The sequence below is a fragment of the Aspergillus fischeri genome, genomic scaffold (genome assembly GCF_000149645.3).
Source record: "Aspergillus fischeri NRRL 181 1099437636261 genomic scaffold, whole genome shotgun sequence".
In the NCBI taxonomy this organism is placed as follows: Eukaryota; Fungi; Ascomycota; class Eurotiomycetes; order Eurotiales; family Aspergillaceae; genus Aspergillus; species Aspergillus fischeri.
This window is the reverse complement of record NW_001509765.1, coordinates 411997-436188: the sequence shown is the minus strand read 5'-3', so window position 1 is coordinate 436188 and position 24192 is coordinate 411997. Positions and strand designations below refer to the sequence as shown.

At 51.3% G+C, this 24192-nt stretch overlaps 12 protein-coding genes across 12 annotated transcripts, besides 1 other annotated feature; 7 read left to right on the top strand and 5 right to left on the bottom strand.

The window, feature by feature from the left end:
- Positions 1–8: 8 nt before the first annotated feature.
- Positions 9–995, bottom strand: NFIA_029920 (uncharacterized protein; the record flags this gene model as incomplete). Its single annotated transcript, XM_001262456.1, has 1 exon — positions 9–995. One exon carries the CDS (start codon positions 993–995, stop codon positions 9–11), a length of 987 nt encoding a protein of 328 aa, XP_001262457.1.
- Positions 996–1292: 297 nt separating this feature from the next.
- On the top strand, positions 1293–2140 carry NFIA_029910 (uncharacterized protein; the record flags this gene model as incomplete). The annotated part of the gene is made up of 2 exons (XM_001262455.1): positions 1293–1386; positions 1434–2140. The coding sequence occupies 2 exons, from the start codon at positions 1293–1295 to the stop codon at positions 2138–2140; spliced, it is 801 nt and encodes a 266-aa protein (XP_001262456.1).
- Positions 2141–4195: 2055 nt separating this feature from the next.
- Positions 4196–5367, top strand: NFIA_029900 (putative integral membrane protein; the record flags this gene model as incomplete). The annotated part of the gene is made up of 5 exons (XM_001262454.1): positions 4196–4303; positions 4362–4469; positions 4529–4911; positions 4959–5023; positions 5084–5367. The coding sequence occupies 5 exons, from the start codon at positions 4196–4198 to the stop codon at positions 5365–5367; spliced, it is 948 nt and encodes a 315-aa protein (XP_001262455.1).
- Positions 5368–5914: 547 nt separating this feature from the next.
- Positions 5915–6757, top strand: NFIA_029890 (uncharacterized protein; the record flags this gene model as incomplete). Its single annotated transcript, XM_001262453.1, has 1 exon — positions 5915–6757. The coding sequence occupies one exon, from the start codon at positions 5915–5917 to the stop codon at positions 6755–6757; it is 843 nt and encodes a 280-aa protein (XP_001262454.1).
- A 111-nt stretch (positions 6758–6868) lies between these two features.
- NFIA_029880 (putative polyhydroxybutyrate depolymerase) lies at positions 6869–8212 on the bottom strand (the record flags this gene model as incomplete). The annotated part of the gene is made up of 3 exons (XM_001262452.1): positions 6869–7131; positions 7188–7923; positions 7988–8212. The coding sequence occupies 3 exons, from the start codon at positions 8210–8212 to the stop codon at positions 6869–6871; spliced, it is 1224 nt and encodes a 407-aa protein (XP_001262453.1).
- Positions 8213–9778: 1566 nt separating this feature from the next.
- Positions 9779–10036: a mobile genetic element.
- A 1173-nt stretch (positions 10037–11209) lies between these two features.
- NFIA_029870 (phosphoglycerate mutase) lies at positions 11210–12021 on the top strand (the record flags this gene model as incomplete). Its single annotated transcript, XM_001262451.1, has 2 exons — positions 11210–11265; positions 11310–12021. The coding sequence occupies 2 exons, from the start codon at positions 11210–11212 to the stop codon at positions 12019–12021; spliced, it is 768 nt and encodes a 255-aa protein (XP_001262452.1).
- A 461-nt stretch (positions 12022–12482) lies between these two features.
- On the top strand, positions 12483–14562 carry NFIA_029860 (alpha-galactosidase D; the record flags this gene model as incomplete). Its single annotated transcript, XM_001262450.1, has 4 exons — positions 12483–12583; positions 12627–12925; positions 12970–13026; positions 13073–14562. The coding sequence occupies 4 exons, from the start codon at positions 12483–12485 to the stop codon at positions 14560–14562; spliced, it is 1947 nt and encodes a 648-aa protein (XP_001262451.1).
- A 320-nt stretch (positions 14563–14882) lies between these two features.
- On the top strand, positions 14883–16427 carry NFIA_029850 (putative MFS transporter; the record flags this gene model as incomplete). The annotated part of the gene is made up of 4 exons (XM_001262449.1): positions 14883–15101; positions 15220–15621; positions 15671–16036; positions 16083–16427. The coding sequence occupies 4 exons, from the start codon at positions 14883–14885 to the stop codon at positions 16425–16427; spliced, it is 1332 nt and encodes a 443-aa protein (XP_001262450.1).
- Positions 16428–17486: 1059 nt separating this feature from the next.
- NFIA_029840 (uncharacterized protein) lies at positions 17487–18132 on the bottom strand (the record flags this gene model as incomplete). The annotated part of the gene is made up of 2 exons (XM_001262448.1): positions 17487–17547; positions 17729–18132. The coding sequence occupies 2 exons, from the start codon at positions 18130–18132 to the stop codon at positions 17487–17489; spliced, it is 465 nt and encodes a 154-aa protein (XP_001262449.1).
- Positions 18133–18793: 661 nt separating this feature from the next.
- NFIA_029830 (GNAT family N-acetyltransferase) lies at positions 18794–19555 on the bottom strand (the record flags this gene model as incomplete). The annotated part of the gene is made up of 1 exon (XM_001262447.1): positions 18794–19555. The coding sequence occupies one exon, from the start codon at positions 19553–19555 to the stop codon at positions 18794–18796; it is 762 nt and encodes a 253-aa protein (XP_001262448.1).
- A 367-nt stretch (positions 19556–19922) lies between these two features.
- Positions 19923–21736, bottom strand: NFIA_029820 (MFS transporter; the record flags this gene model as incomplete). The annotated part of the gene is made up of 3 exons (XM_001262446.1): positions 19923–20599; positions 20651–21147; positions 21210–21736. The coding sequence occupies 3 exons, from the start codon at positions 21734–21736 to the stop codon at positions 19923–19925; spliced, it is 1701 nt and encodes a 566-aa protein (XP_001262447.1).
- A 1914-nt stretch (positions 21737–23650) lies between these two features.
- Positions 23651–24072, top strand: NFIA_029810 (Con-6 family protein; the record flags this gene model as incomplete). Its single annotated transcript, XM_001262445.1, has 3 exons — positions 23651–23733; positions 23783–23920; positions 23976–24072. The coding sequence occupies 3 exons, from the start codon at positions 23651–23653 to the stop codon at positions 24070–24072; spliced, it is 318 nt and encodes a 105-aa protein (XP_001262446.1).
- Positions 24073–24192: the final 120 nt, after the last annotated feature.

Sequence of the window (24192 nt, the reverse complement as noted above, 5' to 3'; positions counted from 1 at the left end):
CTATGAAACTACTTATCTCTATAACCAGCTAGCTCCTCCTGCGCTTTTATCAACATTTCTTCCCAGTTCGTACCCGCCAGCCACTCCTCATACGACTTTGTCCGTATCTCCAGCTGCTCAGGCATCATCACCTCGAGCGAGCCCGTATACCCAAACTCGGCAATAAACCGCGGCGCATCCAGCACCTCCCAGGGGATCTTCAACCGCTCATGCATCTCCTGCAAATCCACCTCCTCGGCCTCAACCTCCCACCCAGTCACCCTCTTCCACACATCCACCACCTCCTCCATGGTCAGGTAGCTATCATACCCCAGCACCCACCTCCCAGGGGCACTTTCAACCATCGCCCTAACAAACTCCCCCGTCGACTCCCCGGCGGCAATAATCGGCAGCCGCATCGTCTTCGTCCCGGGAATCGTGAACCGTAACACTCTTCCCTCCCCAGCCGCGACAGGCTTAACCCTCGGCAGAATCAGCGGATTGGTTGCATACGCCCCCATCACCAAAAACGACACCTTCCCTCTCAACCCCTCCTCCCTTTCCAAAATCTTAACTACCTCCGCCTTGGCATCCCAGTGATACGAATTCATATACTTCCCCCCAGATAACTCCCTCATCCCGGGAAGCGTGGAATACACCACGCGCTGTAAAGACGCTACCTCCCCCGCCGCGAGCGCCGCATTCCGCCCGTGCAGAATCTCCGTTTCGTATGCGGCCGTACTGTCCCGGGTGGCGCGGTACGGACCCCAGAAATCAGTGTTGAGGAAGAGGGAGGTTGCGTCTTTGAATGCGGCCCGGAGGGAATCGAGGTCGGAGAGGTCAGCACGTACGACTTCTGCGCCGGCGGCGGTGAGGGCTTGCGCGGCTGGGGAAGAAGGGGTGCGGGTTATGATGCGGACGTGCCAGGTTGGGAGGGCGAGGAAGGTGTGTGCGACGGCGGAGCCTTGGATTCCTGTTGCGCCGGTTATGACGATGATTTTTTTGGTTGCGGACATATCGAATTGTGTATGGATTTGTGGATGGTGGGTTGTTGATGATGGTGACGATATTTTGAGGAGTGACTGTACTATTTATAATCTTGGGACTGCTGTTCAATCTCTGGCTTATACTGGGTAACTATGGCTTACGCGGAGAGAATGATGCTATTCGGGTATCTAATGCTGGACTCCGATTGGCTGATTTGCGTAAGCCATCGGTGGATTATCCTCCCGCACCCGTCATCCACACTACATACTTCTATCCGACTTCCGAGTATGCAGGGAATGGAATAATGACAGTCCATGTCCATCAAAATGCAGACTCAAAAAGCAGACGCAAAGCCCAAGCCCAAGAGGATCATCACCCCCGCACGGCGGGACCAGAATCGGCGCGCGCAGAGGGCTTACCGTGGGTCTCTCCGTAGGCTGTGCTGTGCAGCGTGCTGACGTGAACAGGGCAACGACGGAGAGAGCTTCTGGCCGAAAAGCAGGGACATGCTGGTTCAAGGGAGTTGAGACCTGCGCCTGCGCCTGCGCCTATCCCGAACGGTACAACGTCGAAAAGTCTGGAAGTATCGAGGAAGATCATGCCAGCAATGCTGACGGTAGATCATTTCTTCCCTCCACGTAATCCGTCTAGCAAAGGCAATACGGAAGACACCGTCAGAGATGAAGTACCACCACCCCTATTCACCACATACACCCTCCTCCTCGCAGCCTGCGTCTACAACGCCGCAGCCCTAGGCATCAGCATCGACCAGTTCTCCAGCTGCAACTGCATGTCGCTGTGCTCGCCTTTCTACCGGCCCTACACAGCCATGTCGGCCGATCCGTCATCACTCCTAGCTGCAGCTACAGTTACTCGCCCAGCTATCCCGGTTCATCTCCGCCCGACTCTCCCGCAGGTTCTCTTCCCGCATCATCCGCTTTTTGATCTCCTTCCGCTGCCGGCGCTGAGAGCAAAAGCGATTACCTTTGCTGCTACCGCACCATCTATCCTCGATGCGGTTGAGTTCAAACGAGATATTGTCGAGAGGGGAGGGATTGTATGCTCGTCTGAGTCTGCCGGAGGCATGCAGCCGTGGGATATGCGCGCTTGGACGATTGCGCCGTGGTTTAGGAGGAAGTGGCGGGTACTTTCTCAGTCTGAAGATCTCGCATAGTTCGTCCCGTAGGAGAGCTTGAATCCGCGGTAGCTGGTCTATTGAACAAGTAAAGAAAGTCTAGACCGTGTCAATGCAAGATCTAGGCGGAAAAGGCCACGTCTTTGCAGCTGCATCTGGTCATAACTCCTCACCCATAGTCTCAATGTACATATCAAAGAGATATTGATTCCTCTTGTTCGTCTCCTCCCATCGTTCCATCGGGACCCAACCCGTGTCATCAGTGTAAGTTGGGTCTTGCGCAAGTAAGCATATCCTGATACTTGGCTACTTGTTCCTCATGCATGTTTAGCGCCTTCTCAGAAACGCAAACGGACAGCTTCCTGGAAGTCCCAAACTAGCCCAATCCTGTGAACTGCGTATGAGAGAGTTCCGTATTGGAACCTTACTTCCGTTCAAGAAAAGCTGGCAGCACGTAAACGGCTCCCATAGGCTCTGGTCGAACTTCATTGCCCTATGCACATGTTTGATGTATGCAAGGCAAGACATTTCGTAGTAATTCGACTGGGTTGCCAGTGTCTTGTCCCTGGTAGCTCGCTCCTTTTGCTCGAGATCTAGTTCCTCAAGATTGTCTGGCAGACTGGGGATTTCGGTGACAGGTTTGTAACCCTTGGGCGGACCGAGACACTCTGGAAATTGAGCCTGGATGAACAGGGGCGCAATCTGAGCTGACTGCCAATCGATTATGCCTTCGATGATAGTCGGGTTGTCGGAAGAGACAGAGAATTTTTCCCAAACCCAGATCCGTATGCCATAAGACTGGTGCCGCCACGTCTACCACGCGTGGAATAGGAAGAATGTCCTTTACTTTTGTTAATAGGTTGCTGTATTCGTTGACGGACTGCTTCTCGCTAAAATGATTGATGTCATTCTGGACCCCGCTTCCTCATTTGCAGTGCGCTTCGGTTCTCGTTGGGGAATTGATAGCGCAAAATCCAGAAGGAGGTCCCTGTAAGCGTCAGGAGGAGAACAGACTCACATGGACCGACATCTTGCACAGCTCTGAACTCCTCAGCAAGTTTATGCCACATCCATCGCTCACATGATGGCCCAATGCAGAACAATTCAGCCGGATACAAAGCCAGCGGCAGAGAGGGCACCGAGTCTCGCAGAAAGAGACTCCCCTAGGCCGGGAACTGCAGGTGTCAAGCTCTCTCTCCATTTCTACAATTCAGTTAACCACTTTGTAGCGCTCTAAACTCTCATCGTTTCCCATCGTTCAGCAAGCGGAACTCCGGAATTTTCTCCATGATATACTCCGCGCCTACTGGATTTCCTACGTCTGAACTCCAAGCTAACACTTTCGGAACCCCAATTGACGTATACAATCGCACTAACAGACTGGTTTTGTTGATTGCAGGCTCGTGATAGGGTGTCGGTAGATATAAGGATCGTCTTGGTCCTCTTGGATGTACAAAAGGGTTGATTGGAAAGACACTAGCAAACCTGGCGTGGGTTGGATGCTTGACTAGAGAAGTGAATGATTTCTTCCACATCGTCCATCGAGATCTAAAGAGATGAATATCTGCGGTAATACAAGGGATGAAGCGAAAGATGTTGAGCTAAAGTAAGAGACGTGGGGATGAACCACCTGTCTACCCCATGGGGTGCGTGGAGCAATCTTATTAATGTCAAATACTATGGATATGATTCGCATTGAGTTAAACTGTAGCTGCTCTACATTAGACGTAAAATATTTCCACCAAATGCTATTCGTTCTGGCATTGCTAGATCCATGGAACGGGGTTTATGGCAGCATCCAGGAATTCGCCGCCGCCACCGATCTCCAAGTCTTGAAGCTTCGTCGGCGGGTTACTCAATTCCAACACTCCTATCAAAGCGTGCACGCGGTGTGGTATTTGTCCTACAGGCTTTGAGATTGTGTTCCTCCACCTCGAGATATTCCGACTTCCTTCTGTCGATGATTGCCATATTCAGACTTGCTGTAGATGCAACCTGTTGATAGCATACCATGCAGCGACACTTGACTCGCATGGATATCGATTGATTAAAATGGCATTGCACGGTCGCAGTAGGGTGGTATTCACAGTGACCATGGTGTTCCTGTGTCTATCGTTTATTGCCGTTGCTCTGCGGTGCTTCGTCCGGCTGAGACTAGTGAAAGCTTTTGGATGGGATGATGGCCTGATGGTGTTAGCAATGGTACGTGAGCTGATACGACCCTCGACAATAGACATCTCAACTGATACTAAGATCTCAGCTATTCAACATCTGGTTTGCAACATGCGTGCTGGCTGGCTCGGTTGCCGGGGTTGGGAAAAGATTTGACCAGTTCGACTCGGTAGAAGATGCTCAAATGGGTCTTCTGGTACGTTCCTAGCGTAACCCCAAGCTGGCTATTGCCAGTAACTTACATAGCATGAACAGTGGTGGTGGCTCGCCCAGAGCGCCTATGTTTGCGTCGTGGCAACTGCAAGAATCTCCATCGCGATGCTCCTTCTCCGTCTTACCGTCCAGCGGCGCCAATCAGTCGTCCTGTATATTGTAATCGGGCTAACAGCCACTGTCGGCCTCGCCTTCTGGCTTATTCTGACGTTGCAGTGCCATCCGGTTCGAGAATTCTGGCAACGAACGGGCAGAGGCCACTGCATTGACACCCAGTATGTAGTGGACATTGCGTACCTCTATAGCGCGACTGCATGTCTTTGCGACTTCACCCTTGGACTCTTCCCTGTATATCTTGTAAAAAACCTGCATATGAGCTGGAGGACTAAATGGGCGATAAGAGTCATTCTCAGCATGGGATGCATGTATGTCGGCAGTCCGAAAGAAAGCTCCTATACTGACTGCATTCTAGAGCAGGTGCTGCCGTCGCAGCCCGTATCCCCTATCTCCCGGACTATACAAATCCAGACTTCCTATGTCAGTCTTGCACGATGAAAGTTACACAAGCATCCAATAACTGATAACCGTCTTTTTCAGATGCCACCGCTGGTATCGCTATCTCGTCCGTCATCGAGGCCGGTCTCGGCATCATGGCTGGGAGTCTCATCACGCTCCGTCCACTCATGCGCTGGCTCCGAGACGTTAGTCACAGGGTATCGAGCACAGCAAGAGGAGTAGCATCTAGTAGTAATCGCACGCAATCTTTGTCCGTTGAACAAAAACACACCTCCCGAAATCACGGGCAGTCAGACATTGAAGCAGCAATGCCGTCTCCTCCATCGCAGACCGACGAACCTCATTTTGGGACTGGGGCGATATAGACGCCGGGCACGGCTGTGTACACACTGGTCCGACTTGGAGGGAGGAAAGGGCCTATCTGTCATGCTGGGCGGGCCTTTTACATCTTATAAGCCAAGTACATTCATTGTTCAAAGCGCGGTTTCAGGAGGCGTGTAAGATTAAGTATTGTACATATACCATCTATATTCTTTCTCAAGGTATAGCATGCGGAGCACTTTTCTCCAGTTAACCTTGCATAACTAACATATCTATAAGTCTGTCGTCTAGGGTGATTTTCCGCAGGTCGTTCAGCAAGGTAACCAAATGGCATCATGGTGAAGTCATCAAAAGGATTTAAGACTATAATCTATTTTCTGAATCGACTGTATCCTTAGGAGAGTATCTAGGATTCAGGTCAGATGGTAGCAAATAAAGTGTATGCTATAATTTTCTACTGCCCTAGAATGGTTATCTGGCCTTTAATACAAGTGGTTCTAATATTGTCGACAGCTGTATCTGTCAACATACATACATAACCTCTCATAGTTCAAGCATCCTCCAAGAAAGAAGCAAATACAGCTTATGAAAATGGCAGTGAATACAGGCAGCATCAGCCGCCATGCGCTTGGGCTTAGTCCCACGACAAGTGAATATCCCTACCAGGGCGTGCAACATTTCCGGGACACCGTCTACAAAGAAGCAGCAGAATCCAAACACGACTACGTGATCTTCTCCAATATCGACGAGCATACCTTCCTACGGGATTTCGACGAGTCTTTAGGGAAATCATACAGCGATTTCTTTCCGCAGGTTCGCATCCTTGTTGCTAGAATGCCTACCAGCGAAGTTCACGAAGAGGCGCACGCCGAGCTCCACAATACCCTTATGATCAAGCTCGGGGCCATGAATGTCCGCTCTCAGCTGCGGTCGCTCGCAGCGGCCGATGTGGTGACTCCCACCCGAACTAAGAAGCCCGACCAATCATACAAGCCTATGAAGTTCCCAGCTGGTTACTCCGATCACTGGCCGTCTATGGTGATCGAGACTGCGTTCTCAGAGAGTCAGAGCAAACTGGCCAATGATGCGCGCTGGTGGCTGAACGCTTCCGGGGCAGAATTGAAGACTGTTATCACCATTGCAGTCCAGAAGAAAAGGGAGGCCATCACCACTGACAAATGGGAGGCGATCAGCCGGCCCACCAGAGGCGACCCGGGGAAGATGGTGCCTGAGGTTGTTCAGAAGGTGACTATGACAAGGGAGGGAGGTGATGCCCCAGTGCATATCACTGGGGCTCCCCTGATCATAGGGTTTGAGAAGCTGTTCCTCCGGCCTGCCGAGGAGGAGAAAGGGGAGGGGGACGTGCTGTTTAGTCACGATAATTTGGCCGAGATTGCCGACATGGTCTGGAGTGGCCTGAATACGGGTAACTAAATGTTACCGGAGGGACGAGATATTTGCGGAGACACGCTCTCAACATCACACGAGTTGAATTTGGCTACATAGCATAACCTCCCTTTTCCTTTCACTGTCAAGCCCGAATGCCTACACTACCAAGAGACATTGTGCATAATAAGGGCTATAGGCCGTGCAAACACCGGTGGCACAAGCCGTCGGACCCGTCCACCCGATTCCACCGCACTGTCCATACAATGGGGCAACAGCGGTCGTCGTTACTGTAGTAGTTGTTGTTGTTTGAGAGCCAGTGGTGGTCGTCGGGGTCGCAGTAGTCGTTGAAGAACTGCTGCCGGCCCCGTAGCCGCTGACAACCCGGGCAACTTGGTTCACAATCGCAGCCATTTGCACGCCTGAGTCATTAAGTCAGTAAAAACAAGTGAGACCTCAACCAACTTCCTTGACTCACCTCCGACCTGATCAGCATTTGCTCCATACCAGCCAACCCAATCCCAGCAACCATTCGGATTGGGCAGCGGCATCCCAGTCCAGATGGTGTGCATCGTGTTATCCGCAACAGCTTGCGGGTAGAGAATGATAATGTTGTTGGTATCCGCCCACATATTGTACCCGGTATTAGAAACGAATTTGCTTCCAATCATGCTGTAGCTCTGCAGGCAGCCATGCAAGGCCACATGTAGCTTGCAGACCGTCGAAGACCCAGGCTGGCATGCCTTGGGAACATACAGATATCCAGTGGTATCCATCCCACTGGCGCCGTACTCGCCCGTCTGGCTAAAGGACACAATCGATCCCGACAGTGTGCCAGTGTTTCTTGCATTCAACGACCCATACATCCACTTTAGGACAGCCCCTGCGCCGTCGTACTGGCAGTTGCTGATATAGGGAGAGACAGACGAGCTGCACGAGTTGTCGCCTGACGCATCAAAGTCGGTGGGAAAGGTGTGCACCGCGCCGCTGGTCGTGATGTACGAGACGTTTGCCGCGGTGTCAAAGTTCGCCAGCTGCGTCTTCAACTGGCTCATTACGTTCGGGCCGACGGTGGTGTCGGCGGTTCCGGTCCACATGTAGATCTTGCGGGATTGGAGGTTGCTGACAGGGTTGATTTTGTTGCCGCTCCAGGTCTTCATGTTGGCGATGGGGGTCGTGATGGATGGGTTTTGATTGTACATGCATGTAGTGTACTGCTTTGCGTCAGTGTATCTGGGTATTGAAAATGACTGTTTCTGGGATTTGGAAATGACTTACCGATTGGCCGCGTGCGCAATCATACGGTCCCCCAGCAAAGACCCCAAACCCGACTTTGAATGTGTCAGAGTATGCAACTCCAAGCTGCGCTGACATGAAGCCTCCGCTGGAGAGCCCAGAGACGGAAATTGAATTTGGGTCTACGTTGTATGCACCCAGCGCTGCGGCTGATGCAATCGCTGCTCCAGACATGGCCATCCCTAGTAAAGTGGCAACGGTTGGCATTGTTTTTGCAGAAGAGAGAGATGCTTTATTCTTTGAATTTTAGGAATAGTGGATATCTTTGTAAAGGTCAACAGAGGGACGACAATGCATTTATAGTTTGCAGTTCGTATGGAGCAGATTTCCGGGAAATGTAGCATCAACAATAGACAGGCATATATCTCCAAGCACCCCGCATTGTCCTGAAGAAAGTTACCCCAGGGTATCATTCCTCATACCAGGTCTAGGCTCTACTTCTATAAGTACGTTCCTAATTGGTCTAGAGCCTTTTCATGTGAAGATTTGTGGGATCGAAGTTCCTTTAGTTCAGGCTTCTTTGGGGACACCATGCTGTGGGGTACGGATAGTTTCTGGGGTAGCTTAGACCCGGTTGATATCAGTCCCTGAACGGGAGTAACTTCCCGAAGCCTTGTGGGGTTGACCGAATCTCCTAGTTCGGGCTCATCTTGGGGTTTCTTGGGGTGATAGACAGTGGGGTGCAGATCTTTGCGGGGGTCGATCAGACAGCTTCATTTTACTACTGGCTTGACCATATGCCGTGGTTAAGCGAGTCGGATCGGAGGAGGTTATGACGTCTAGGCAAATGTCTAGTGAATGGCTTTAAATCGACCACTTTCTAAGTAATCGTACCACAGCATTCTGTTACTTGCCGTATTGCCTGATGCACTCTGGAGACTGACCACATACAGATTCCCATGACTAAGAAAGGCAGAGTTAGCTATATTATGCTGAATCCCAAATCATAGTAAATTGAGTGGTCTGATATAGATAAAAGCTTCCCTGATCATAACCCTCTTTGTACCTATCATCTACAGTCCGTTCTTAGGCCTGCTGGTCAGAGCCTCCTTGGTGGTTGCATTGTCCATCTCCCGTCTGCGTCTTAACTTTTTTGTCCGGATTTTCCACAGTCGGAGACCCAAGCAGAGGAACTTCCTCATCCCCTAGCATCCATTTCTCAACGACATTGGAGGTGCCTGTAGTCTTGGACAACGCCGTCCCTGCAAATAGCGCGATGGCGGGTAGAGCTCGCATCGAGCCGGGGAGCCCACTTTGCACCCGAGAGGCTTTGGCGAGTTTGGATATCTCGGCGGTTAGATCGATGGGGAGTTTGTTCGCAGGCATGGAGTCAATCTGCTGGAGCCCTGATCGATGGAATTTTAATGACTAGACTTGAAAGGAGGAGTAGAAGTTATCTTCTTGTCTTCACGAGGGTCGTACTGCAAAGTCTGAACTAAACGGTTAGACAGGAGATTAGGCAGCATCATCACGTGTGCTTACCATGCAGTAATAACAAGGAAAGCGATATTACCTACTGCTGGTAGCTCTTAGGCGAATACGATGCTGGATATGCGACTAGTGAGCTACTTGTTTGCAAGGCACTGCGGCATGGGAGACTATCTGTATTCTCAGTAAAGGGGATCCGATGAAAATCAGCATACCAGATGGACATTATTTACTTTAATTATTCTGGATACCTTTTGGTAATTTCATAAATTATAAAGCGTGTTCTTAGGCAGAAAAGCATTGTCACAACAGTTGAGTTCAAGTCATACTAACGAGAGCCAACCTTAAACCAATGTACGTGTCGAGATCAGCCATTGTGGCAGGGAATTTCAACTGAGCAATGGCTTTTAATTTATCCTCTGCTGCTGTCATATCGATCGATGTGACCCTTTTGCCCAAGGACCTGCACTGATGGAAAGGAAACGGATATTTGGTTGGGATCCCCATCTCGGCGCATTACTTGAGATACTCAACAAGGTGCAGCTTGTGCTCCGCTAGCGTTCTACTACGCAGATTGAAATCATCGATATATATGAGGAGAAAGTGTGGAACACTGTAGATAAAACCATCAGGCAAAGATGGAAACACGCGTGGCCGCGATAAGTTACACGTCTGTTATAGATGCAGGAGGTCCCGTTGCTGATAGCGTATCTGACGGGTATTTCCCCGTCAAGGTGTTTGGATGCACTGCTTAATACGAGTCTGCTGATCGGCTGAAGAATATACCTCCGTCATGTACTTGAACGCGACTATTCGCAGGATCAATGTACACAGGTACACTTGGTATAGCTGGTTTCCGCGAGACTTGTGCCATAAATCTTGAAGTGCCAGCTTTTCTGCGTTGAAGTCCCATAACGGCAATGGATGAAACAAATGCATAGCTTCATGGTGTGCTGAGGAATATGAGCATAGGAGAGAGTGAGCGGGGTTGGATAAGAGGGTAAGCTGCTTGAGGGGAAATCAGAGATAGAATTGACACTTCTACCATTCACTATTTTTGATTTCTGGTGAATGGTCTTATCATGCTGGCGATGAAGGTGAATGTCGAACAAGTCGATGAACCATGATCTAAGATATTGATCCAGAATTCTACTACTTGTGACAATACACCCTCAACCATTAGACATCCAGTTCAGTCAAGCGATGAATACCCCATCAGTTCCCCCAGTCTGTATCTCTTTCTCTTCTAAGATGAAAAGGGATCTGCGAGCTTTGATCTGGATCAAGTCAACATGTAGAAGTTGCTGGTTGTAGGTGATGATAAACATGATGCACACAGGCTATATGAAAAGGGTCATTACTCTGCACTTTCAAAAACCTCTATTGAGACCCCAAATTGACAGCTCCATAATCCCCAGAGTGGCATTCGTAAGGCCTTTATAGCTTGAGAAGAATTGCTGATGAACCTCCCGAGTCCTAGGCCTAGGGCAATAAATATGTCATGAATAAACACCTCAGTATCACGCCGAAGAGCCAGTGCTGCTCACGGGAATTCTATCTCAGAACCACTCATTGATAATAGCCATAATTTTAGCGGCCTGCTATTCCAGAATAATATGTATAGACAAACAGAGAGACAGAAGCATTTGTGCGGGTGTACTGGTGACTCAGATTAGGCACCGATCCGAGCCATCCCCAGCAAAAGTCCGCCACCGGAAATATTCCATTCATCCAACACCCGTCTCTCAGCATCCTCATTTGGCTTCAACCGCCAAGATGAAACTCTATCTCATTCGACACGCGGAAACGGTCGATAATGTCGCTCATAGATTGTAAGTGCCTCCCCTACTTGTCCTACAATCACTAACACCAACAGAGCCGGGATCAAAGACTCGCCCCTGACAAATCACGGCGCCCTCCAGATCACCCGTCTGGGGAGATATTTCGCCTCCCAAAACATTAAATTCAGCCATATCTTCTCGTCAGATCTCTCCAGAGCAGTTCTCACGGCCGAAGGCCTCAGCGCCCATCAGCCGGAATTAAGCCCGGTATTGCTGCCGTCCCTCCGCGAACGCGACTTTGGCTCCTTTGAGGGGCAAAAGTGGCATTCAACCTGGGAATCGAGCATTGTTCCCAAGCAGCCGGAATCCGAGGCTTCTATGCGCCAGCGTGCAAATACATTTCTTACCGACTACTTAGTCCCCTTGCTTCTCGCTGGCGACGAGGAGGGGGATGAGGCTGTAGTTGCCGTTGTCTCTCACGGGTTACTTCTGCGAAGTCTGTGGCGCGCTCTACTCGCGTGTTTCCATCCGAGTGATGTTTGCATAGTGGGAGACGCGGATATCAACGCGTTTAATCCGTTCTGGGCGAATACGGGGTACTTGGAGGTCTTGGTTCGTCCGAGATTGAGTCCTTTAGTAGGAGATCCGGAGATGCCAGTTCTGGGTGGGTATTCACTGCAGGTACTTGGGGTAAACAGTCGAGCACATCTGGCGGATCTTCAGCGTACGAAGGGGGGAGTCGGGAGTGCTACTTTTGATCAGCGGCAGAAACGGATTGATCATTTCTTTGGTCAGAAGAATCGATAGATCTTGAGCCTGTCAATCTGGCAGTTGACGAACGGCTAATGGATCTTGGATCCCTGCGATCAATCTGGACTTATGACATGCCTACGATTTGCCAAGCACCACGGAGATGTTTGGATTGCGGAGCGAGCAATTTGCCATTTCTCCGCAGACACATAACCGGCAGATCTGCTGCGACAGCTCCGGAGAAGCAGACGACATGATTTGCCAGTTGCAGTCCTCTTCGGACTTTTTAGACGGAATGGCTCGTTATCCTGCAGAGTGCTAATATACTCCATCCGATTTCCCCGCTTTTTGGATATGATCAGCATTCCTCCGACTCAACCGGGAAATTCTCCGCATATCGACAGTGCTGAGATAACGTACCACAGGAACTGCGCCGAATTGGGTCATTGGCCCGTTTAGCATAAGAATATAAATGCCTCTCTAGCATGATAGATTTCAGTCTATTGTCCACAGGCAAGATGGAGTCTATTGTCTGGCTTCTCCTACTTTCGCCAGCCCTCGTGGCTGGTTCTCTTCATCCACGCATCGACAATGGCCTGGCTAAGACGCCACAAATGGGGTATGTCGCTCCTGCTGAAGGTGGACTCCTACTGACTGGCCAGGTGGAACTCGTACAACTACTACTCATGCTCGCCTAATGAAGCCATAGTACGCTCCAATGCCAAAGCGCTCGTTGATCTAGGACTCGCCGATTTAGGCTACCGCTATGTGACCACCGACTGTGGCTGGTCGGTGGCCGATCGGCTGCCCAATGGCACCTTGACCTGGAACGAGACCTTGTTTCCGAGCGGCTTTCCCGCTATGGGAAAATATCTTCACGAATTAGGGCTGCTGTTCGGCGTTTACGGGGACTCAGGAACCAAGTTGTGCGGGAGTCCCCCAGACCAAGTTGGCAGCTTGTGTAAGTCCCATCATCCATGATTTTCGCCTTGGCTAATGTACCAGACCACGAAGAGCAGGATGCGAAAACGTTCGCTGAGTGGGGAGCGGATTCGCTCAAGTGTATGTCTGTCTGCCCTTAAAAGATAGAGCCCCGCTGATCGTGTAGATGACAACTGCTATTCGGACGCCGCGACCAACTACCCCAATGTCAACTACGAGCCCAGCACATCTCCTCGTCCCCGCTACGAAATCATGTCCTCCGCCCTCGCCCGTGTCGGCCGACCAATCCTCTTCCAAATCTGCGAATGGGGTATCGACTTTCCCGCTCTTTGGGCCCCTGCGCTCGGGAGCTCCTGGCGCATCGGCAACGACATCATCCCCGAGTGGCGAAGTATCTTCCGCACGCTGAACCAGGCCGTTCCCAACACGGATTTTGCTGGACCCGGTCAGTGGGCAGATCTGGATATGCTGTATGTGGGCAACGGGGTGTTTTCGTTGCCGGAGGAGCAGACGCACTTCTCGCTGTGGGCGATTCTCAAAAGCCCATTGACTATTGGAGCGGCGTTGAAGGATGATGACACTAGTATCAACCAGGCGTCGTTGGAGGTGCTGAAGCAGAAGGATGTCATTGGGTTTAACCAGGATGCGCTGGGAGTAAGTGCGAGTCTGAAGAGGAGGTGGTCGGATGAAGGGTATGAGGTGTGGAGTGGACCACTGTCGGGCAACAGGACGGTGGTGGCGGTCATCAATTGGAGGGATGAGTCGAGGGATCTCACGCTCGATCTGCCTGATGTTGGTCTGCAGTATGCACAAGTTGCCAGAAATATTTGGGGCAAGACCGTGGTCCGTGATGTGCGAACATCGTACACTGCGGGAGTGGCAGGACATGGAACGATGCTTCTGGAGTTGCAGGGTACCATCCCGTCGGGATTATATCCAGCCAAAATCTTCGCAAAGTCTACAGATCAAAAAACCACTTTCGAGTCAATCTACGCAGCTACTACCAGCGCAAACTACGAGCTGGCCATCACCTTTTCGCGACCGTCCACCGAAACTGTCACCATCACGACCTCCTCCGGCCAGACCATCTCGATCTCCGGCAAATCAGGCCGAATCGCGCTGACTGCTGGATCGAACACCATCACCATCCAGCACAAGACCCCTATCGAGTCTATCCAGATTACCCCGCCGACCGGCACCTACTACGCCAACACGGTCTTCAACGTTACCGGCAGCGCCAAGCACACCACCTGCGGCTCGGGGTGCAGCCCCGTCGGCTCGAAAATTGGCGACCTCAGTCCCAACAGCAACGCCTACACATCCATCCCAGCGACCACCGTGGGGTCCAAGTACCTCGCGATCGACTACATCAACAACGAAGTCGCCTTCTCCTCAAGCTGGGGCTGGGGATCCAACTCGCGCAATCTGACCGTCAGCGTCAACGACGGGGCGCCCGTGCGACTGGAGGTCCCGCTGAGCGGACGGCATAGCGAGCTGTTCTCGCCTGGTAAGGGCTGGTGGGATACAGCGACGCTGGGGGTTCTGACCTCTGGATGGAAGAAGGGGGAGAATAAGGTGGTGTTTGGGAATCAGGGTGGGGAGGATGGGTTCCAAACTTATGCGGCTGATTTTGTGGGTGTCAGGATTTTGGATTAACCGATCACTGGCTGTATCTGCTGATGATTCTGATGTTCTAATGATGAATGAGCTGCCAAGGATTAGCTTAGTCTACCCCAATCTCATGAGTCACCACAGCCAAGAATTACTTGGTATTTGTCTTAGTTCCTCCACATTTCTCCACTGGAGACCGGAGCTGCCCCGTGGGCCATCAGGAAACTTGAAACGAGCTCAGCCTAATCGGGAAACCGGAGTTAGCCAGTTGACAATTGGGAGCTATAAATGCGCCTATGCATCGATCAGTCTGCGATTCTCCAACTGATTTTTTCCGTGCAATTTCGTCCTGCTGTCTGTACAATATGGCAACAACTACTACTACAACTACTACCAAAACATACTCTCGAAATGAAGACAATAACGAACTCGCCAGTATCCAACTCGAGGCATCAGATTCCCCACCATCGGGAAATGTCTTCCCCGCCATCGAACGATGGAACCATCCCAAGGCGAACATCTACAAGATCCTCGCGACCTTCTGGTGTTTTCTCGTCATGGGCGCGAATGATGCCGCATACGGTGTAAGCTAAGCCTTCTACTCCGCCTTCATTCATTCAATAACTAACACATACATAGCCTCTAATCCCCTACGTAAGTATCAGTCTCATAGTTACCATCTGAAGTATACTGACCAACAAGTTGGAACAACACTACTCCCTCACCTACACCATCGTCTCCCTCGTCTTCCTCTCCCCGCTAGGCGGATACGTCCTCGCCGCCCTAACAAACAACCACATCCACCTGCGCCTCGGCCGGCGCGGCGTGGCCATCATCGCCCCCTCATGCCACGTCGTCTCGTACATCATCAACTGCTTGCACCCGCCGTACCCCGTTCTCGTGGTGAGCTTCATCTTCGCCGGCTTCGGCAACGGGCTGGCCGACTCGGGGTGGAATGCCTGGATCGGCAACATGGCGGATGCGAACCAGGTGCTGGGCCTGCTGCATGGGTTTTACGGTGCCGGGGCGGTGCTTGCGCCGTTGGTGGCTACGGCGCTGGTTACGAAGGCGGGGGTGGGATGGTGGTATTTCTATTATATCATGGTTTGCCTTTCATCCCCCGGTGTGGGTATTATGTTGTTGACGATGGTAGATTGGCTGCGCGGTCATCGAGCTTGCCACCTCGGTCTACTGCTTCTGGGACGATACTGGGGCAGTCTTCCGGCGGGACACGCAGCATGCGACTGGTGGCACCGGCAGCGGCGGGGGCAGTCTGCGCAAGGCGCTGTTCACGAAACGCGCGGGGAGGATTACCTGGCTGTGTTCGGTCTTCCTGCTACTGTATGTCGGCGTGGAGGTTGCGCTGGGCGGGTGGATCGTGACCTTCATGATGCGCGTGCGGCACGGCGAGCCGTTTGCGAGTGGGATGGCGGCGACAGGGTTCTGGTTGGGGATTACGGTGGGCCGGGTAGTCCTGGGGTTTGTGACTCCCAGGGTGGGTGAGAAATTAGCCATTTCGGTGCGTCTCCGTTTCATTTTTGGTGTTCATGCATGCTAATGTGCAGATCTATCTCATCTCCTCCATCGCCTTCGGCCTCATCCTCTGGCTCGTTCCGAACTTTTACGTTTCGACCGTGGCCGTCGCGCTGCAGGGCTTCTTCCTCGGTCCGCTGTTCCCTGCTGTCGTGGTCGTGGCGACCAAGTTGCTGCCGCGTGGGTTGCACGTTACCGCGATTGGCTTTGCGGCGGCCTTTGGAGCGGGAGGCGGCTCGGTGCTGCCGTTTGCTGTTGGGGCGATTGCGCAGGCCAAGGGGGTCAAGGTGTTGCAGCCGTTTGCGATTGGCTTGCTAGGGGCGATTATGGGGTTGTGGATGTGTTTGCCGCGGATTCCTGCTCAGCATGAAACGTAGAGCAATCAGAGGTGTACATATCTGGTAATCAAAATGGTGATGATGTGGTCAGTGGTTGGGCGTTTTGCCGTTTCGGGATGAGTTGGAGTAGTTGGGCGTTTTTCCTGTTTGGGTATATTGCTCAACTTGCTTATCGCTGTCCATGTCCATCATCCGTCGGCTGAGGGTATAGAAACATTAAGGACATGTGCCTACCTTTGCCATCAGCCGCTGAGTTCTCGTATTCCTAATCCACTGTCCAAACTATTGCGAAAAGCTTGGACCTACCCAGCCACCAATGGCCTCGAGGTCCAGTACTTGAACGATCCGTTGGAGAATCGAACCGTCGACGCTGTGTTGCAGAGCAGAACAGGAGTATGAGTCACTGAAGTAAGAATTTGGTCTGCAGCACAGTAGCTGCTTCACTCAAGTCGTCCGCTGACATGATGAACGTCCCTCACAGTAATAGATCGACACACGAATTCTGACCTCCATCCGGCAGGTATCTAGACAGGGTACAGCATCGCAGTGGCAGCCAGCTCACTGAGACATAGCTTCAGCCTCTTCATACTTGCCCTATTGTGCGAGCATTAAACGAAGATTACTAACACTGTAGAGTGTGTCAGGATGCTCTGGCCCTAGGTCTCTCTCCCTACACACTAGGACTTGCTAATGCATAGCTTTACCTTCTTTATATATGCCCTGGTCGTTAAGAGACACACTAAGGATGCTAATACTAGTAAGAGTGTCAGGATGCTTAAGTCCTAGAACCTTCTCATAACCTTTCAAGTACTCACTGATGCATGGTTTCAGCCTCTTTAAACTTACCCTGACGCCCAAGCACCATGCCATGGCTACTGACACTACTAAGATTAACAGGATGCTCTGGCCCTAGGACTTTCTCTATCTCCTTAAGGACTTAACAGTACAAGACTTCAACCTCTTCATACATGTCCTGATCCCTAAGCACTAATCCAAGGTTGCTAACACTGCTAAGGGTATTAGGATACTCTAGTCCTTAAACCTTTTCCCTGCCTTCTAGTACTCTTTAATGCATGGCTTAGCCTCTTTATACTTACTCTAATCCCTAAGAACCAGACCAAGGTTGTTGACAATGATAAGAGTGATGTAATCTCTGGCCCTAGAACCTTCTTATAGTATTCCAGTACTTATTTATGTATAGCTTAGCCTTTTCATACTTGCCCTGATCCTGGAGCAATGACCGACTCAACATGAAAAGTACAACATATCCATCCCATTCCCATAAGCAAAGTAAAGCACTAAATCAAACAAACATCCCACAAACAAGCATTACCACCAACCCAACCCCCAAAACCGACACCCGTTTCGTGACAGCACCACTATCCCTCGTCTCACTCGCGCTCGTCCCCGTTCTCGTCGCCGTACTTGACGCCGTCTCACTCAAACTCGCCGTCGCGGTAGCATTCAACTGCCCCCCACAAAACACATCCTTATTGCCTCCGTTCTCCTTAATGCAGTCCAGCAACTCGCCCATGCTGTGCCCCTGCGCGAGACAGTACAGGCCGCATCCATCGTTGTATTTGGTCACAGCTGCCGGGGGGCAGCATTTGTCCATTATGGAGGAGTAGTTCCCTGTTGCGGGGAGGGCGCATGCCACGTCCTGCACGGGGAGAACCCAGCGGTTGCCTGTGCAGGTTGATGCTGCTGCTGTCCCTGTGGTGGTGGAGGTCGATGTTGAGGTCATTGTTGTTGTAGCCATGTCCGTGGTTTATTTGGTGTAAGGTAGAGGTGGAGTAGATGTAGATGTAGACTGGTGGTTGTATGCACAACTATTTGTATAGGTGAGAACAAAAGAATTAAAACGACCGAGCACAGATCAATTATATAGACTGAAAAGATCAGTGAATCTTATGACAACAAACAAAGAATGTAGAGCTGGCACAGCATATGATCAACAGTGCGCAGCCAATCAGGTGGGTTGTCCGGGTATCCTAGTGCTATATTTAGGTACCCTGGGGATGATCCACGTCGTTTGTGGAACTCTACCGTCCTTGATTATTGCTTGATCGACCTAAAGAAGATTCTAGCTTAGATGTCTTGAATACTAGGCTCTCGAATTTTGTTGCATGAGAAGGTTGGTTGTCTTGAGTGGTCTTTACGATGATGTCATTGCATAGTAGAGTACAGGGTATGTATTAATGGATAGAATGAATATAAAGGCATATTCAGTGCTATGGCAGAAGAAAAGTATGCTTAAACAGACTGTTCTAGGGTGTATTAAGGGTCATTGTGACAGTCAATCTCATTGAACGATAGAATGGAAGTATATGCTCCGCTCTGATCTGATCTTCAAGGTACAGACAATTATTAAAAGAAGTAAACAATATCATACATCAATCATGGCTCTACTCCATCCTTTTCTTCACCCCCTCCAACACCCCCCTCGCCCACTTCTCCCTCCTCTCAAACCCCCCATTAAACAACCCCGGTAACACCCTCTTCGCATTCGCATGCTCCTCATCAAACACCGGCCCCTCCCACCCTTTCTGTCTGCACATCTCAACCGTCTCCTCCAACAATCCAACCCCCACCCCCTTCCCGCGATACCGTCTCTCAACCGTCCACGCCCGAATAACCCCCGTCATTTTCACTTTCTTCTCATCCGCAGGAACAGGGACCCCACGCAGCACAACCGCCCCAATAATCCTCTCCCCGAACTTCGTCACAATAACCTCCTGCTCCTCCCCTTGCCCCAGTTCTTTAGGGTCAGTGCGACTAGGAAAAAGCCACTCCCCTTTCCCAACCCTCTCCGCCTCCTCAATATACCCCCCCGTCAACCCCCTCACAACCAACAACCCCGCCATCACGCACCCCGCGCTCGTCGTCCCGATGAGCGGGAGGTCGGACGAATCAGTGTATAGCGCTTTATAGACGATTGCGATGAGCGCCGCCATGGCCGATAGCCAGAGGGGGTGGAAGATGAGTGCGCGCGCGGCGGTTTGGCGCTGTTGCGCGACGGAGTCGGCGATGAGGCGGAGGGCGGGGACGAGGTCTTCTTTTGTGGTGGCGGGGTAGGTTTTTAGGTCGGGGATTTCTTGCGGAGCATCTTGCGAAGCATCTTGTTTTGTAGTAGCTGTTGTTGATGTGGTGGTCGTTGTTGGGGACATTTGGCTGGTCTTGAATGTGGTGGGTGGGTGGTGAGGTGGTGAGGTGGAAGTGAGAAAGATGGACGGGGATGGAGGTATTTAAGGAAATTCAGGCCACTTGACCTCTTCGTTTGCCCTAACTTGGTTTGGAATGAAATTGAGCCTGAACTTTCTTCATGTGATTAGATCTAATGGTGTATAGCTTCTCTTTGGTAGATTTTGTTAGGTGTGTCCGGTGTAGTCTTGTGCTTATCTAGTGGTACGCGGATCTTAGATGTATAGATGGATGATGAGAGCAATTAACTATGGTCTCTACAAAGGAACGGCTGGATTATTCACAGTCATGGCATGAATCATCTATCCAAGATTCCAAGAACAAAATCATCTACTAAACAGCCGCAACACTTGAATTATCCACCTTCTTCTGCGCCTGGATCATGGGAGAGTTCTGCACCAGGGTATCACTCTCATACTCCTCTCCGGACAACTGCTCCAGGGTCTTGCGCTTGGTCTCGGGAATGAGCAGAGTGGTGAAGCAGCCGCACAGCATGAACAGAGCAAAGATCTGCATGACGTGGTTGAGCCAGGGGGATTGCGAGGAGTCCTTGGCGCCCTTGTGCACCAGAGGCCCAAACACACACTGCGCGATGATGGCGCCAACCTTGCCGGACGCGGCGGAGATACCGTGCGAGGTGGACCGGTAGCGGGTGGGGAAGCACTCGCCGGGCACGATGAAAGTGGTGGCGTTGGGGCCGAAGTTGAAGAAGAACTGCGCGATGACGTACAGACCCAGCAGACCGTTGTTGGATTTCTTCAGGGGCTCGTAGGCGAAACCGATTACGATGAAGACGATGGTCAGGATGATGAAGCCAAGCAGCTGGATGGGCTTGCGGCCGATGGTGTCGACGGTGGCCACCGTCATCCAGTAGCCGGGGATGGCACCCGCACAGATCAGAATCAGGTTACCGACGGCGTTCTTGTAGAAGACCTCGTAGACGTTCTTGCCGCCGCTCCAGCCGATAGCACTCAGGATGATGGAGTTATTGAGACCAAGACCATAGAACGCTATTGACGTTAGTATCAATTGAGATTAGGTGGGCAGGTGATGAGACTTACCAACGTCGAGGAAGAACCAAGAACCAGCAGTGCCAAGGAGGATACTTCCATTCTTCCACTGCAAGTAGTGGCGCCAGAAATCAGCCCAGCTGGCCTTGTGGGTCACGTCACCGGCGTGCTTCTGGAGGACGGACTGGCGGCGCATCTCGTCGGGGTGACCCTCGTGCTTGCCGGTCATATAGGCACGAACATCCTCGTCGGCCTTGACAATGTCATGGGCAACATCGAAAGTGTAGCGGGGAGTTTCGGGGATGGTGAGACGGTAGTAGAGGGCAATGCAGGCAGGGACGGCACCGAAACCGATAACCACACGCCACATCTTGTCGACAGCAAGCTGGCAAACACCGGAGCACTTGCCCACGGAGCCGGCAGTCTCCAGAGATTCCTTGAAGCCGGCAGTAACAATCAGAGCGACGATGGCCGCCGCGAACTGACCGAAACCCTGCATGGCAAACACGGAACCCATCATGGCACCTCTCCACTTTGTAGTCGCGAACCTAGAAATATCATGTCAGAAAAGCCAACAGCAGAGAAGTTCAAACAGCTGGACGGGACGTACTCTGAAGTAATGATAGAAGATAGAGGGTAATCGCCACCGATACCAATGCCCATAATAACACGCCAGAAGATGAGAATACCAACGATGGAGATAGCACGCGAGTCCGAGGAGAGAGCCTGAGCCAGAGTGGCCATGATGATGATCATCAATTCAATACCGTACATGCGCTTACGACCAATGCGATCCGCAAGCCAACCGAAAAACAACTGTCCAATCACCGTACCACCAGAGGTAGACACCTTGATGGCAGTATCTGCACTCGAGGGAATCTTGCCGGGGCTGGACTTGGCGTCCTGCCAGAAGACAACACCCAACATGCTGGAGGCCAGGTTGATGGCGAAGATATCGTAGGAGTCGGTGAAGAAACCCACACCGGCAACGACAACAGCGCGAACGTGGTACCAGCCGAACTTGGCATTGTCAATCTCGGCCAGAGCCTGACGACGGCGCTCTTTGGGATCCTCCACGTGAACCAACTCATTGTTGTAGTTCCGGAAGGCGGAGTTGCCGCCTCCAGTAGAAGCCATGGCTGGGTTGGTAGAGGAGAATAGAAAATATTAAAGAAGTATAATTGAACGAAAAGGCCACGCCAGGCAGGGGCTCAAAGTTGTCGAACCTAGTCCTCGAAAGATTCGAAGGAACTTCGTGGTCAAGGATGGGATCGACCCCCTTTTGTACAGAGAGTACAGAAAGTACACAGATGAAGGCGTTTTTAGCGTACATGGCTTCAGCCCGTGGACGAGAATAAACGAAGGCTGCAACGAATCGAGACCGCGAGATGGGGCACGATAGTGAACTTGGACCCCGGCCATGTTCGTGTCAACCACTCCGGTGACTAAGGTATGTCACTCTGCGCGCATGCGAGAAAGTCAGGGAGCCACTAGGATAGCGATTCAAGCTTGCCTAAGCTTCATCAAGACCTTTGCCCAGACGGCCGACGCTGCTTTTTTACTCTTGGTAGGCGTTGCTGAATTGGTCATTTAACCTGTCTACGACTGGGCCTCTGGTTGGTTCGGGCCGTCCGAGCTGTCAAACCTTTCGGCCAATATACAGCCAATCAAAACGTCACTTTCCAGAACATGCTCAGTTCCGCCGTGCTGAGTGGCCAGGGACCCACAGCCGCGACAAGAAATTGCTGCCTCGAGGGCGTTTGACGGCTTGCGAAGCCTAACCATCTCAGCTACTTTGTGCTTGCTCGTAGAGTTCTGCTTCACTGCTTTCCAGGGTTACATACAAATGACATCGAACTAGCATCTCACCATGTCAATGAATGAGACGCTGCCGTTGTCGCACGTGCTGTCCTTCCGCACTATGCAAGTGACTTGGACCTCCTCGATGCAGCCTGTTTGGGCGTTGACCCTGGAACAGCAGAAGCAATATGATGGAATATCAGCCATTCACAAGCAAAGATATCGTGATACCTGCGCCATGCTGATGCAGGACTAGGAGAAGAAGGGGCGAAGAATTTTCTGCGTTCCAACATTCCATCCCTTGCGCTGGGGCGAGGCATACGCACGTGGACCAAAAGATGTTCTAGAAGGTTGCAGCTGTATCGGCTCTAAGCAGGAGTACTCATGCCTCGGCCACTTCACCCAGCTGACTGGAAGACTCTGATGCGTCTACCGCGGCGAGGTGTGTGTCTTGCCAGATCAGCTTACTCTTGCAATCTGGGATCGCGGCAACAGATCTGGCTCTGAATTCAATGCTTAAGATTATTGCTAGTTTCAATATCGGAACGCACAACGACAAGACTTCTCTGCCAAGTACACTACCTACAGCCATGGCAGCGTAGCTTGAAGCAGAACAAGCACTTGCCAAGTTGTTAGCAGTATCTGAAGCCACACGTGATGGACGTTGGAACGGGCCTCACGGACATCTGTCCCGAGGTCCGCCTTGGCTGGAATGAGGGCTGATGCAAGCGGCGAGTCGGAGTAAACCTCCGATTGTTGACATTGTATAGTTGCACCTTATATGGTATACAGACTAGACGTAATTACGACTGAACTTGATATCAAACTTGCAGTCGTAGATATGCAATATCGGAATCTGTGAGTCTCCACAGCCATGTGAAACTGAAAACGGATGGATATACCGTTGTGCGTACTAACACGATCGTCAGGTACAATGCCTATTCAAGTAACGCTACATCTCATCTGATATCGCCATAACCACGTTCTGTGCGACGTCACTGACACTATCCAAATACATAACATCATAAGACACCATCCTCGACCACGGAAATACTATCATGTCATACACTCATCATCACCCGTAGCACATAGCACGTAGCATAGCACATCATCATTATCAAATGAAGTGGCGTCTCCTCAAGCTACTTAAACCCCTGCCCTAGACCAACACACGAACTCACCAGACACACATGATACATGATACGTGATACGTGATACATCCATTACTAGATCATCAGACAAACACAAACCATGCCTCGAGCCCGAAGCCGAAGCCGAAGCCGCGAGCCCAGCGAAGGCCGCGACCCCGAGAATGTAATGCGGGGATACAAAGCGTTCGCCTCATCTGCCAATCCAAAGTAGAACAAAAACTGACAAGAGCAGCACCCTCCGCAACCCAAATGTCTCGCAGGAGGCCAAGCAGCATGCGCAGCAGGAGCTCGATAGGTACGAGAGTGGTGACGCCACCAGCAAGAGTGAGGAGGATCGGCATGCGTCGAATGTGAAGAGGGGGTTGAAGGCGTATGTTGTTTTTGATGAGAGTTGAGCGATAGCGTCAGTGCTGATGGCGAAACAGGGCAACGCATAATCCCAACGTGACAGACATGGGGAAGAAGCAGGCGAGGGATAAATTGCAGGCGATGGGGGAGCAGCCGGAGGAGCCGGGTGATTAGCTTTCCACTCTCGGAGTATATGTTGTACGCTATGCACATGTCTGTAGACGGCTATGCAAATAGATTATGTTGAGAGGTATCTAGTATATACAAGTTCGAGTTGAGTCTATGCTTCTATCG